This window comes from Choristoneura fumiferana, chromosome 21 (assembly GCF_025370935.1).
Source record: "Choristoneura fumiferana chromosome 21, NRCan_CFum_1, whole genome shotgun sequence".
In the NCBI taxonomy this organism is placed as follows: Eukaryota; Metazoa; Arthropoda; class Insecta; order Lepidoptera; family Tortricidae; genus Choristoneura; species Choristoneura fumiferana.
The window spans coordinates 13148055-13163747 of record NC_133492.1 but is presented as its reverse complement, the minus strand read 5'-3'; the positions used below and the strand labels follow the sequence as shown (position 1 = coordinate 13163747).

The 15693-nt window shown below is 39.9% G+C and overlaps 2 protein-coding genes across 7 annotated transcripts in view; both read left to right on the top strand.

Moving 5' to 3' along the window:
- The first annotated feature begins 689 nt into the window (after positions 1-689).
- On the top strand, positions 690-4743 carry LOC141439999 (DENN domain-containing protein Crag-like). Its single transcript, XM_074104456.1, has 6 exons — positions 690-763; positions 923-1025; positions 1751-1923; positions 2639-2730; positions 3679-3800; positions 4618-4743. Exons 1-6 carry the CDS (start codon positions 690-692, stop codon positions 4741-4743), a joined length of 690 nt encoding a protein of 229 aa, XP_073960557.1.
- Positions 4744-5114: 371 nt separating this feature from the next.
- The window catches only part of LOC141439768 (DENN domain-containing protein Crag-like), a 24742-nt gene continuing 14163 nt past the window's right edge, over positions 5115-15693 (top strand). For 5 of the 6 annotated variants that reach the window (XM_074104138.1, XM_074104142.1, XM_074104140.1 and 2 more), the window contains exons 1-11: positions 5115-5198; positions 5908-6072; positions 6405-6624; positions 7620-7812; positions 8891-9077; positions 10572-10738; positions 11825-11940; positions 12757-12870; positions 13434-13568; positions 14120-14229; positions 14941-15055. In XM_074104138.1, coding sequence (XP_073960239.1) covers positions 5950-6072; positions 6405-6624; positions 7620-7812; positions 8891-9077; positions 10572-10738; positions 11825-11940; positions 12757-12870; positions 13434-13568; positions 14120-14229; positions 14941-15055 — 1480 coding nt within the window. In that variant the 5' untranslated portion in view covers positions 5115-5198; positions 5908-5949. Of the gene's footprint in view, positions 5199-5907; positions 6073-6404; positions 6625-7619; positions 7813-8164; positions 8230-8890; positions 9078-10571; positions 10739-11824; positions 11941-12756; positions 12871-13433; positions 13569-14119; positions 14230-14940; positions 15056-15693 lie in introns of those variants that run through there. The other variant, XM_074104143.1, reaches the window with a different exon arrangement.

Genomic DNA, 15693 nt, shown 5'->3' with positions numbered 1-15693 from the left:
TGAAGAGATCCCTTTTTAGAGAAAGCTCGCCTTTGTCTCCTCTCTTGTATTTTTTTTTATTTTTTATGTGCAATAAAGAGTTTACATACTACCATACATTACAATATTAAATGCGAAAGTTTTATAGATAAAGTTAGATTAGAGGTAGATCAACTATTTTCTTGTTGTTATTCTGTCCCTTCAGCGAGGGGGACAAAGTTCTACAGTTAATAGATGAAATGTTGTGTCACTTACACTACCGTGCTGATTAAATGACCAATTATAGAAAGGTTAAAAATAAAAAAATAAAAACAAAAAACTACCACAAAAGTGCATGTTTGGCAAATTTTAATCCTAAACATACTGTTTATAAGAGTGACTCAGGACACCGTTACTATAGCAAACGAGTGTCAAGAAAAAGTTGATCAACCCAGAAATAAAATAATACATTTAATTAACATTCCATAAGTACCACATAAATAATCTCCAATGTGGGCATACTATCCCTGCACCCATTATTCGCACCAGCAGGGCTACTACGAAACTCGAAGTTCGTGTCGTGCGTTCCCTCTGACACTTATACTAATAATAGAGAGCGAGAGGGACCGCACGACACGAACTTCGAGTTTCGTAGTAGCCCTGCTGTTACAGACACACACACAAAAACAGTCAGTGGAATAATTTGGCGGCGAAGTTTTTCTAACTACAATATGATTACCTTCAAAAAGCGAGTGTACCATTTCTTGCAACGCCGGCAATGCAATGCCCTGATGGTGCTGCGGATGTCTATGGGCGACGTAATCACTTAACATCAAATGAACCGTCTGCTCGTTTGTCTGCTATTACATTAAAAAAAAAACCCTAATTAGTGTACGGTGATCTCAACGCGTTGCTTCGAATTACTACATGTTTAGTTTAACTAATAAACGATATTGTTTTTCAGGAAATGTCATGGAGTAAACTGCCACTGTCAATACCCATCGAAAGATACGTTACGGCACTTATTAGAAGAAGTACCGTTTCCAGAACCGACAATATTGTTACAGGTTAGTGATATTCTTTTGTAAATGTCACACTTTGTATTTCACGAATGGGGAATATGCACGGAACATAAATGTTCTCTTAACCTCCTGAGGTCACCATATAAATATTTAAAATGAAATTGTTAAGAATTTTTACTTTATTCTCTTCTTCTTCTTCTTCAACCTTGATCTACCCAATGCTGAGTAAAGGTCTCTTCCATTTTAGACCATTCTGTGCGGTCGTGAGTTTTTCCCGCATCCAGTCCTTCCCAGCCACTCGCACCAAAATCGTCCGTCCATCTTGCTGGCTGCCTCGCCACATTCCTGAACCCTTTCATGGTCTCCACTCCAACAACTTTTGCCCCATCTTCCATCGAACTACGGCAAATATGCCTTTACTAATGTAAATTACTTTTTACTGCCTTTACTTTATTACTAATGTAAATTTCTCATGCATGACAAGTCGTGAACTGTTCCATAATTTCCTTAAACTTAAAGTGTACAATCTAATGCACATTTAGGCCGCGTAAGGTGCTATTTACTTTATACAAAACTGTCAAATAATAAGAATGACGTAAAAATCATCAATACTTTTTGTACAAGTGTAGGTTAATAAAAAAATCTTTTAATTGAATATCTTGTTGAAAAATAAGCGAGACATGAGCGAAATTTGCATTGGATGTAATTTTGGACAATTTACGCGAGCGAAGTCACGGATAAATGTCAGTAAGATGTTTTATTCGTTCCAGCTGTCGCCAACAAACTCGAGCGACCGCGTCATAGTGACCCGTCGCGACGACCAACCCTTAGTGCGAAGCGGTGCTGGCTTCAGACAGTTGTTGCTTAATCTAGGACCAGATAACTGCCTGTTGCTTTTAGCACTGGCTATCACTGAGCAGAAGATTCTTATACATTCGCTGAGGTAAGTTTCCAATCACAAGAATGTGAATGTGTGTGTGTGTGTGAAATTGATCTTGAGTTATATTCAACATGACCATGACGCTAGCAAAATTCAAATCAGTAGTAACTGGACATTTTGCTCAAATATTATGACTTAGTTTCTTATCCTGTTTAACGTAATGTGCTTATTGTATTGAATGGCTCAATTTTGGTCATCAAGGTTCAATTTTGTTGTCATATTGATTTTAGATACGAGTTTTTTTCAAAGTAGTGTCGATTTGTAATTTCGTAAGCATGCATTATGTTATTGTACCCAAAATAATAAAATAAAATAAATAAATAAATATCGAAAATTTAAAAGATCTAAAGCTGCATATCGATTTCGCATGGCAAACCACCGAACTTCAATATTCAAGTGTGTGCGTGCCGTGCTACGGACGAAGGGCGTCAGCGTTTTTTTGTCATTAGTGTCTTGGCAGATGTTATTAAAAGGAGTCGTGCGCAGGGTTAAATTTTTATGAAAATTTATTCATTACATGTTGGTTTTTGACGGCGCGGTAAAAGAGTGCCAGTTCGTTGTGCGCGCAGTTGAATGGATCTCTGGCTCTGGATCTTACGTATTTTAGTAGGTGCGAAAACATGGATAACGACAAGTGTCATACTTTAAATAGATAATAATAGAACAAAAAAGTGTCTATGGAACAGTAAATTTAAAAAAATGCTACTTTTTTTTTCAGGCCAGACACACTTACAGCAGTATCAGAAGCCGTCTCAAGTCTACTGTTTCCTTTCAAATGGCAGTGCCCTTACATACCACTTTGTCCTCTAGGTATGTAACAATTCTGTACAGTGGGTTCTTAATAATCAGGTTTATTATGTAAATGATGTAATGCTTCAATATAGGCCTTATGAATGAATAAGCTCAAGAGTTGCTCAGCAAGCTGTGTGGAGAGGGCTATGATGCTCGAGGTTTCTCTACGAGTTCGAATCAGACATGAGGAGATGCATAACTCCCGCAGGATGGCGATAAACGAACTCTTGGCCGGCGAAGAAAGATCATTAGAAAAAATCCTTTGCGTAGTTTAAAAGATCTAAGTATACATAGTTACATACATAAGGGAAGCGATTAAATTTTATACTATGTATAGAATTTAGCATGTAAACTACAGATAGCGCGCGAGTTGAATGCAGAGCTCAGGAATGCGATAGTGTTGTGGCCTTATTAGAATGAATGATGACGAATTTAACGACATACATAATGTATGTCGATAAATTTGTAAAAGGAATGTTATTTTAATAATTTTCACATGTTTTTAACTTTCGCGCTTTAGACACATAATTATGTATATAAACAGGACTTAGCACCTAACCTTTTATTTGTTTCATCCATCGTGGTCGCAACGTGACTCAAAACAATGGATGTAAATCGATAAAACCGTCAAAAAAAAAAACGGAAATTAAAAACAACAACTTGATGGATTCGTATTAGTCATCATGAAAAACAAAAAATAATATGGGGTGCAACGTGCAACATGAGTTTTGACGCGATCGATATGTGTACGACAGCTATCAAGGACAGCACTACACTAAAGGCGAATGAGGCGAGGCGTGTGGATAGCGGGGGGGTGAGGCTCCCGCTCTTCACCTCAGGCCCCGACTGCATTCAACTCGCGCGCTATCTGTACACATGGTGTTACAATATGGTTGTGTATGTGTGATTTAAACAACAATTTTAGTTTAGAACTAGGTCTATTCATACTTTTTTTTTACTTGACAGGTTTAGCTGAAGTATTACACGCGCCGTTGCCATATCTAATAGGAGTTGACTCAAGATTTTTTGATCTCTACGAACCACCGCCCGATGTGACTTGTGTCGATTTAGACACCAATAATATTACGGTAAGTTTCAGTGTAAATTCGTCTTTACAGAGTATAGCAGTTTATTAAATTATCAATCTTATTTATGCGTCGGAAGTAGAGGGTCGTGAGTTCGATACCAGACTCACACTTCTGTTAAAATTTCGAGTTTATGAGCTTTTTGGAGAAGTAAATCAGCGCGAGAAAACTACACATGAGCGAAGCACTTCAAGAAATTGTGTCAAATATTGAATCCACACTAGCCCTTGTAGGAGCTACAAATCTATTCCTCTCATTGTGATAGAAGGCCTATGCCCAGCGACAGAACGCGTAAAGGCAAGAAATGGTGGAGAAAATACTTAAAATAGTCAAAACGAAGGACTACAAATGTTCACTGTTTATTATTTTTAGTCGTATGAACAATTATAACATTTCGTCGGTGATACAGCAATACCGCGTAACTGGCATTTTCTATAAGGTACTGTTAGTGCAGTGAAAATTGTACCTTATGGAAAATGCTACAGATAGTTCAACTCAGTTGTGCGCGCGGCCCTATGTGTGCGTGCGCTTGTAAATTTACAACTTTCACGTGACGCGGCAGTCGTGCGAGCAAGACGTGTTCTTATCGCTTTACCCACACATAGGGCCGCGCGCACAACTGAGTTGAACTATCTGTAGTTACGCGGTAATGCAGTATCACCGACGATTTATAACCGTGGTCTAGCCAGAAAAGTAAATAAATCATTTCATTGCAACTCTCGACCGATCGCTTTTGCCTCATAACCTCAGCGGCGCCGCATTTTAATGCTCCCGATTGAATTTTTTATATGAAGTCTTGATAATTATATGTATTTTGTAGATATGTGAAACGCAGCGTCATATATCGCTGAAGCTGCTGCCCAAACGACAAGCGAGAGCGTTAAAACAAACGCTCGAAGTGCTATATGGCAGCATACGACCTGGTACGTTGGGTAAGATAGATTAACCCCTGTTTGTTAAGATAATGTTATCTTATGTTAGTGGGTGATCGTTCGCGATAATTTATGTACCCCACATCAAAACTATTGATTAGCGATACAAGTGGAAAAAAGTTAGGTTTGAAAGTTGAGTTGCAAGAAGAATTTATATCCAAACATTTTTTTTCTTAATTTCAATGTTTTTCCACTGGTATCGCGAATTAGTAATGCCTAGATATGAGTAGCCTTAATGATGGTTAAATTATCGAAAAGGATATTCTTAACACCATGTAGTATAGCAGTATTTTTAGTGCATAGATTTAACGCTTTTGATGGCCGAATTATGGTTGTTAAAATTTAATGACAATAAAGTTTTGATTTTTTTTATTTCTTAGCTTCACCGGTGCATCATTCAGGTGACAACAAGTTCAACGGTGAACCCACTACGAGTTTAGACAGGGATTTTCAGAGAAGAAAAAAGGAGGTATGTTTTTTTTACTTCTTCTTTAGCTTCTCTCTTAATTAATTAAAGTTCCCAACGGGATAGGCATAGACTACGTTCTTCCAATTGCTACGATCCTGGCATAAAATTCTCACTTCCTCTACTTTAATTTGTTTATTTATTTTCATAATTCTACGCTGAAATTGTGGATGTACTCGATGATTTTTCAATTTATGCTGGTATAATAGTGGTTCAAAAAGCGAATAGTTGCTCAAAATATAGTACCATTTTTTGATGAGCAATAACGTATGCAAGACGGGGACCTATAGTAAAAAAAAATCAGGGCAGTCGAAAATGGATAGCAAAAATACTTAATAAATGGTGCTTCAAATGTTATTTTCGTACCATTAACTCAGGTTTCTGTAGGCCCGGCGTTTATTAAAAAACAAACGGACTTTTTAACATTTCGAACAATTACGAAACTGCTAACGCTATCTAGGAGGTTCATCACAGCCTAATCCAATAGAAAATGCACGATGAACCTCCTAAACTTTAGCAGCTCTGTTATTGTTCGAAATGTTAAAAAGTCCGTTTGGACTATTGATGAACGCTTGGGACTACAGAAACCTTGAGTTTACGGTACTAATTTCATTGAATATCCACACTTTTTGCACCATGTTATTTTTGATGTCTTTATAAATGACTCAGTTCTCTTAGACACGTTCCCTCATGATGACAATTTAATTTGCAGTATGCTTTAGAGCTGCGGATACAAGAGGCGTTTCTGCGTTTCATGGCGGTGACGCTTCAGGGGTACCGGAGTTACCTGATCCCCATCACGAAGGCGCCCACCGTTGGGACGACGGACCCACACGCGCTGTTCCATATGGACGCGTTCATACGGTCTAGAGATAAAGTGAGTTTTTTTTTAACGGAACCAAAAAATAACATTTAAAAAAGATAATGATTCAAACCTCGTTGTCTTCTTATCAGTGGCATGGCGTCATATTTCCGTGGTAAAGCCGAAGCAAAAATCGCTTACAATTTTCACAAATCCGGTATGTCCTGTTGCCCTATTGTATAATAATATTGGGCATGCCGGTGGGAAAAGGGTTCTATGGACGCTTCGCCACTGCTTCTTATAGTCTAAAAAATTCTACAATAAAAAAGTACAGAAAGGTAGTCTTAAACCGTGTTCATTGTGGTGCACACTGTCAAATAAAGGGTACCGCTAAACTTTAATTCCAGACGCAACAACGCTTCTTCACCCTAATGATGCGTACCCAAATGTTCACGCGGTTCATCGAAGAACGCTCGTTCGTCTGCGACGTCGATCAAGGGCTGCCTTTCTTCGACGAGTGTATAGAACGCGTGGCGAGCGGCGACACTGGCTCGCTGCTCGGCGCTGAGAACAGCAACGCTTCCGAGCGAACGGTGTTCGTGCTCCCGCCTAACCCTCTGGAGGACGGTAAATATCCCGTTTATGTATGTTTGTATTATGTATTTAAATACTTATAGGAAAAAACAACAACACAAAAAGGGTACAAAGGCGAACTTATCCCTAAAAGGGATCTTTTCTAGCTAACCTGGTTTATAAAGTCTTAATAGGAAATAAGCAAACTTTTTTTTGCAGGCATCTTTATTGTTTGTCAAACCTAGATGTCGAATACTTTTTATGAAACTTTTTAAATATCTTTGAAATAATACGTAGATCATATGGACGTTTTAAGTTGCTAATTAGACAGAGAGATCCGACTCGAACTATGACGTCACATCAACGATCATAACATAAGCCCTTACGAAATATCAATTTTCTAGAAAGAGATGCAAACTTCCTTATCTTATTTTCCAACGGATTATATCGTGAGAGTGTGATGGTGTATGTGTAAGACGACGCTCGATCGTATGTATCGGACTAAGAGCTTTCTTCGACGCGGGCTCGCTGAGACAGTAACGCTTCCGAGCCGACTTTGTTCGTGCTACGCCTAACCCCTAGAGGATGGTAAATATCCAGTTATAAAATTTCGATAGGAATAATGCAAGCATTTTTTTTTTGTTCATAATGTATTTGACAAACCGAGTTGTTGGAGATATATCATTGAAAAATAGAAGGGTATGGATGTTTTGAATTCTCAATTAGACAGAGAGAGGATATAGTACATACTCATGTACATACTTTTATTACACCAAATATATTTATTCTATTTTATTATACATGAACTAACACGATGACTATGGAAAGCCCATACTAAATTTAATTATTCTAGAAACAGGTGAAATGCAAACTTCGTTTATTTTGCATCTTCCTTATTTTCCAACGGGTATTGACGATTTTACGACTTTTGATTTACTTACCAGTTTTGTGTCACATTAAGTTATGTTCGATATCAGCCTTATTTCCTCTGTTCTTTATTTTGAACCCAAGATACTTTCAAAATTATAGTATTGCCCTCCTTTCTACAGACGAAACCTATACGTACGAAAAATTCGAGCTTGACCCAGTGTTGCTCGCCAAATGCGTGACGGGCAAGGCGCGCGGCGGCGGTCTGCAGACACTGTCAGCTGCCACGCGGTCGGCGCTCGCCTCGGCAGAGTCGCTGGGAGATGCCTCGCCCATGGCTAGACGGACTAAGCAGGAGATCGCTGCGGCACAGAGGTATGCTATGCAGATACAATCACATCATCATCATGCTGTGATGTCATGTTGGACGTAGGCCTCCCCCATAGATCTCCACTTGCTGTTGGAAGCGGCCTGCATCCACCGTAAACCTGCGGCTTCAAACAGGTCATCCGTCCATCTTGTTGGTGGACGTCCCACGCTGCGCTTGTCGATCCGCGGTCTTCATTCGAGAAATCGGCTCCAACGGTCATCTGTTATCCGTGCTATCAAGCACAACAAGCTGTCGTTCAACAAGCTAATTCACCTGGATATGTCGGTGACCCGTATCTCCTCATGTCTTATTCGGTCTCGTCGAGAAACCCCGAGCATAGGTGACACAACCTACGTGTTTTAAGTTCGAGATGCCTCGGCTATGGCTAGACGGACTAAGCAGGAGATCGCTGCGGCACAGAGGTACCTATGCAGATACAATCTCATCATCATATCAGCCGTAAGACTTCCGCTGTTGGACATAGGTCTCCCCCCCTATATCTCCAGTTGCCGTTAGAAGCGACCTGTATTTACCGTGAACTTAGCCAGGTCTTCCGTCCATATTGTTGGTGGACGCCCTACGCTGCTCTTGCCAATCCGGGGGCTCCATTCGAAAACTTTTCAACCCTAACGACCATCTACTACGAAATTCGAAAATCGAAATTTTTATTGTATCGTCCCTCTCACTCGTATTAAATAATATTAGCGCAAGCGGAACGGCAAGATACGAAGTCCGAATTTTGCACTTTGTAGTACAGTGCCTGTTGTACGTCAGCGAGAGTTGAAGAGAATGATTACACACACAGCTACATGAAGAACTGATTGCATAAAAAGAAGAATAGATGAGGTGTGCTGAGCCGAGTCCGTTTGGCATCACACTACAGCACAACATCTCAAATTTTCGCTCTTCTTCTAATTTATGTTTTTACTGTGTTTTTGTTGTGATGTCGTGTGTTTTTTATGTCAATAAATGTTGTGTTTGAGTTTGAATTATGAATGAATGAATGTCAAAATCCCGCTGTCATTACATGACATGTTCTTCTGTACGTGACCTCAACTCTGGTGGCACAACGGTTTGTTCCAGATTGGCCCGCAAAGCCAGCCTCTCGCCCGAGGCGTGGGCGAAGTGTCTCCTCGGCGCGTGCTACTCTCTGTACTTCCTCTCGCTACCGTCTCGTATGATGCTGCTGCGTGGACGCGAGCAAGCCACGCTCACAGCGGCATACGAGTTGTTGGAGAAGGCGACAAAACTGCGGGTGCCTTGTGACGAGGTCAGTTCTAGAATATAATAATACCAATATCTTCAGACAATTTTAATAATATTGTAAATCTGTTTTAAAAAAAATATACCTCGTTGAGTTTCTTGCCGGATTCTTCTCAGCGGAGGTTTTTCCGAACCGGTGGTAGATTTTTTTTGACATTCATAAGTGCTTGTTATGGCCTAAATTGAATAAAGATATTTTGACTTTGACTTTGACAAATTACACCAATTGACCTAGCCCCAAACTACCAATTGACAAGCGATATGCTGAGCCGGGACCTTTTTATGTATACAACTAAGTATGTATGTATTTTTTCTAACCTGTATATGTGTCACTACTGTTATAAATAAATTATTTTCTTTCAAACTAAGCAAAGCTTGTACTATGGGTATACGAGTAGACGCAGCTAACTAGCTCGCTTCGCTTTCAACTTATCCGCAAAGCGCCAATGTGATAAGGAACTAAGAATTTGACTACTATAATGAAGTATCAGGCAATAGGGCATATTAGGCAAAGCTCTGCGCAGGGGGCGACACTAGCGCAAACCTTCATGACGTCAGTTCTCTTTATATTTTGTCGCCATGACAGATCATGACCAAAGAGTATATAGGAATCATAAGATATATTTTTAGTAACAAAATAAACTTGACATTTACATCGATAGTAATGATGAACCTATATTTCTAAAAATTTAATTGGAATAATATGATGATACTCAAAAGGGTGACACTCTTTCCCGGCCCGGATAATACTGACATGGAAACACCGACCCTGTTTCTGTGTACACGCCCATAGAAACTGACGTCAGGCATCCGTCACTCGTCCATACCTACAGCGATAAACACCTACAGCGCGCGACAACTTGAGATTGTCTAAGCAGTGGGGGCTGCCGCGCGCCTGCGAGCACATGCGCGACGCGGCACTTCCTTTGAATGTTTCGATCCTTACCTAAATATTATGCTAAAGTAAGTGTGCTATTGCTTGTGAGATCAGTAGGTACGTATAGGTACACTGCACTCTGCACCGTTTGTAACAATGGCGAATCGTAATACTATTAACTGTTGCGTGGACGGATGTCGAAATAAAAAAAAGAAAGAACTTGAAGTTATATTTTTTTTACATTACCAAAATGAATTTTTTTGAAGTCGATATAAATCATTTTTTTAAACGTTTAGTTGGATTGGATTGTTTTATTTTAATTTTCTGGCAAAGTGATAACCCTTACACTCTAGTTGGCGGCGTAGGTATGTTCGGAACAAAAGGCAGCACTTCAAGATCAAAGGAGTGCAACTTCTGTACGTAGTACTATTATTTATTCTGTGCTGACGTGAGCTTCTATGGGCGTGTACACGAAAAATAGGGTTATTTCCATCCCGGTATTAACCGGGCCGGGAAAGAGTGTCACCCACTCAAAAAACTGCTAACTGTTTTGTTCTAGTGCTGCACTCTGACGGCAGAAAATTGCAGTAATATTCCCTATTAACAGTAACATTATATAACCAGGTGTGCTACCGCGTAATGATGCAACTATGCGGCATCCACTCGTTGCCAGTGCTCGCCGTTCGTCTACTGTTCCTCATGAAACGCGCGGGACTGCAGCCAAACGCGTTGACCTATGGCTACTACAACCGATGCGTGCTGGAAGCGCCTTGGCCCAACGATGTTCCTAGGTAAGGCCGCTTTATTCCACAGTCCGACCCTTTAAGCCCGGTTCACATTTATCTCTTGTGTTGTGACGTGATACTCTCTCTGTCTTTGTATCTCACTATGCTTGTGATGCGACACAATACAAGCCGTCACAAAGAAAGAAAGTGACAAAGTACGGAATAACAAAAACAAATGAAAATTAAAACTATAGTTGTATTTACACTGCATCAGATAAATGAAACCGATACCGTTCTGATGTTTCACGACAGAACACTACAGATAAATGTGAACCGGGCTTTAGGCTTTATGGAACACCAACACATAATAAGCAGTACAAAAACACAGGTATATAGAGTTTGCCAAGGTAAGAAATTAGCGGCCTTATCGCTTCAGAGCGATTTCTTCCAGGCAACCTTTAGACAGAAGTAAGGATTGCATTTTTGCAGGTGGTGCAATTTACAGTACGCACACACGCCCGCTACAACAATTACTATTAACAATTACTTGCTGAAATATCTAAGGCTACCGCGTGGTTTTAGCGCGCCGTCTCTTGCTCAAGCGATACTTTGAAGAAGGACGGCGGGCTAAAACCGCGCGGATAACCGCATAGTGCGTACGTAGCATTTGGTATTTCAACAAGTATTTTTTTAATACGCTGTGGCTATTTGTCGAACTCTGATTGGCCGACCCAAGATCAAGCGTAACACTACGAGTTGGTCAAACAGCTGTTATAACGATGAAAGTATATGTTTATAGTTATTGTCAGAGAGGTAAAGCCCAAAAATCGTTTTAACAACCTGATTTTAAAAGATATATCCAACGATACCCCATACTGTAAGGTTACACGAGAAAAAAACACTTTACATCTATGAGAATAACCTAGGAGAATAATCCTACGTTTTATTTTATCACTTTGTGGGCATAATTGCTTCATTATCCATGCAAAATTACAGCTTTCTAGGACTAATAGTCCTCTAAGCTAAGAGGCGGACGGACGGATAGGCAGACAGACAGATAGACATGGCGAAACTAAGGGTTCCGTTTTTGCCATTTTGGCTACGGAACCCTAAAAAGAACATGGAATGTTTTAACGTGGATGCTTTTTGCAGTGGTTCCCAGCTGCTTTGGAACAAGCTCCGTATAGCGGTGATGGGCGCGGCGTTGTTCCGGAAAGCCGGCGCGCAGCGGGCCAGTCGCGCCGCCGGCTCTGGACTCTCTGCTGGCAGTGAGTTCAATAAGTAGCTGTACTGAATTTAATTTTTTTTTTTTTTCAAAAATATTTTTTGTTTGATTGTCCAATATTTTCTAATAACTGACCGATAATAGATTTTTTATAACCCAGGAACCTTCCCAATTAGGGATCAATATTTAAACAAATCGTCACTGTTTTTAATAAAGCTATGAACATTATATCAATACTTTTGAATTGAACGTATTGATTTGAGATACGAGATTTTTTCAATGTAGTGACGAAATGTGTTGCCATTGCAATAAACTCAAACCCACACAGTGGAAATTTTAAACTTTATTATTACCTTCGATAAAAAATACTACAACTAATTTATAAGCAAATCAAAACCGTGTAAACATTTTTAAACATCCATACTAATATTATAAATGCGAAAGTGTGTTTGTATGTTTGTCCGTCTTTTACGCCGTAACGGAGCGACGGATCGACGTGATTTTTGGCATAGAGATAGTTTATGGGCCCGAGAGTGACATAGGCTACTTTTTATCCCGGAAAAATCCACAGTTCCCGAGGGAACAACGCGCGATAACCGAATACCACGCAGGCAGAGCCGCGGGCAAAAGCTAGTTGTTAATAAAATTAGATCAATGAACAACACCTAACATAACATCTGGTAGTGGCTGAGTTTGAAACGCACCAGCGTTGTGTGGTGGTGGTGAGGTGATAGTTGGGTTTGTGTGGTTTGTGTGTGTTCTTACTGTCTGGCGGTGGATGAACACAAATTTGTTGCATAGACGTAGCTATCGTAAGGGGTGAGCAAGGCAATTGTAGTAAGATTGTTGTTTTATACAGGCGTGGGTACTCTGCCTCGTGTGGTGTCTGCGGCAGGCGTCGGAGAGGGTGGCGAGCTGGGCGGACTCGCGAGCCTGGCCGCCTGTGATGCTAGCCGGACGAGTCTCGACTCAGGTAAATGTATAATTTAGTTCTGGGCAAAGGTCTCTCCTCTTGACATCCACCCTTCCCGGTCTAGCGAAATGTGAGGCCAATCCCTTGCGTGTGCGTCCAAATCGTCGCGTCATCTCATTATCGGTCTGCCTCGCCGTCGATAGCCGTTCTTCTGTGCCCATCACCTACCAAGCAATATAATTAACCACATATAATGTGCTGTAGAATTCAAAAATACAAAATTGCACGACTGTGGAAGGATTTTTATCTTTGTTTCCCTAAAGCGACGGAACATGTTACCGTACCTGACTGATCTGATTTAATATAAAAATTGGTATACATGTGCTGATTGGATGAGCTTTTATTTGAAAAAAATGTTCAAGAAGCAGGTTCATACGAGTATGTTTACAATTTATAAATAAAAAATATTAAATTAAAAAACTTAAATTATTATCGGAATAAATTACTTACGTCAAATATTACTTAAAAGGGGGACATAATTACAGGGTTTTGACAAGATTATAATAATAATTATAAAATGAATTAAAAATTCATACTTTAACAGAAACTTGTTTTGCATACAGTAAGCGCCCGGGAGTTAGAAGCCAACTCCACGGCTTTCGAAGCGATGTGCCGGCTCGGCAACATCGTGCGCGCGCAGCCCGCGCCCTCGCGGCACGCGCATGCGCTCTCCAACGCCGCCGGGATACTCATATCAGGTACTGCACCGCTGTATAATCATCATCATCATCATCAGCCGGAAGACGTCCACTTCTGAAAGGCCTTTAGAGCGCTACTCGTCACTTGCATCCACCAGTTGCCCGCAACTTGTCGTCCGTCCACCTAATGGGAGGCCTGCCAACGCTTCGTCTTCCGGTTCGTGATCGCCACTCGAGGACTTTTCTCCCCCAACGGTTATCTGTTCTTCGAGCGATGTGGCCCGCCCATTTCCACTTCAACTTGCAGATTTTAGAAATCGGCGCAATAGTATTCACACAATTATTTGCAAGCGTTTATGAGCATTATTTCAAGTGTAAATTTTATTGACGTATTGATTTGAGATACGAGATTTTTGCAAAGTAGTGGCGATATATTATAGTCACTACTTTTAAAAAAACTCGTAGCTCAAAATAGATAATGTTTCTGAGTGAGCTTTATAGACATTACATCAAGGTTCAATTTTGTTGACATATTGATTTTAGATACGAGATTTTTTCAAAGTTGTGACGATATGTACCTATTCATTAATTTAACAATATTTTCGATGTAGGCTTACCATCTAATCCCGATTTGTGTGAGACGGCGCGACCGAGGAGCAACTCATTAGGCAGCGAAAGCACTGCTATCCCCACTAATACAACGATAACAGAAAAACTACAGGTAAGTACTTTTTTGTCACGACCACAGAACTCCTAAATAGTGGGATAGAAATGTTATGCTCTGTATTCCCTTACGTCGTAATTTTACCGCCTCCTTGTTATTAAAAACAAAAACACACACACGCTTTTTGGGTTTCGTGCCTCAAAAGGAAAAACGTAATACTGTCAGCACAACGAGCTTACTAGCCAGGAATTGATCTACTGCACGCCATTGCTTATAGGATCACTCTATAGGCTGAGACTGTTTGTCCGTTCTTCCGGCACATCAAACTATTGAACCGTTTGAGTTGAAACTTGGTACACATAAATTATGTAACTTGGTGACAGAAATTAAATAAATGACTTTGAAATATGGCGGCCACTTTTGAGGGGTTAATGGGATAAAAAATGCAAACTGTATAGTTTCATATCAAATGAAAGAGCTTGTTGTGAGAATGAGAATCACACAACATAAACGCGTGCGATCTGTATATGGGCATTTTCACAAAAATCAAAAACTTTTTTTTCCAATTTTTGAATAAATATGGTTTCTTATTTTAGAATATCCCAAACAAAAACCTCAGTTATGTAACGTTTTTCTTTCATACACTCGGTATGGGCGTCTCTAAACTGACTCAAATGATGAAAAGTTTAAATATTTTGAAAGAAAAGGTACATCTTTTTTTTAAAACGCCCATATTCGTTAACCGCGAACTGAACACTTATATTTCAGACGATACACGTGAGTCCCGACAGCCCGTCGGACCTTCGCATCCTGACCAGATCTGAGAGCTTTGCCGGCGACGCGCAAATTGTACAGAATTTACAAAGGCTATCTTTCTCTAATAGTACGTATTTCGATTACCACAGGGCGATATAAATAATAATTATGATATAATTTTATTTTACGGATAACCCTTGGAATAAACGTAATATATTTGATTTCCGTTAACTGTAAGGGAACATTCAACAGGTCAAATAAAGTTAATTTCTCCAAGACACTAGTAATCCTATACTCATATTAAATATAATGACCCGGATAACTCACGTCTTAAATCGAGTTTAGCTCGACATGTTTCGGGCTAATCCGTAGCCCTTCGTCTTCGGAGCAACGCGACTCAGCGGCTGCTGCAACACGCGCACTGCGCGCCGCCGCTCTGCTCCTAATCCTATACTGTTTAAAATATAATCAACAACTAAGATAAGTTAAAAGGTGTACATTTTTGTCACTTTTTTAAAAGTCAATGGCTAAAGTGTTTTTGATTCATACATATTTAGCAAAAGAAATTCAAAAAGTGAGTCCTCATGAAGTTTCTATTATTTTTCACGTCACTGTAGTTTTTACTGTTGTTTTTCGACTTGTCCAAAAAATTAATACCAGGCAGTTGCTCCATAAATAAAACAGCCACTTGTCGAAGTTAATGGAAATCAAACAAAACACTCTTAATTTAGCCGAGACAGCTGAAACCATAGACCTGAAATATAT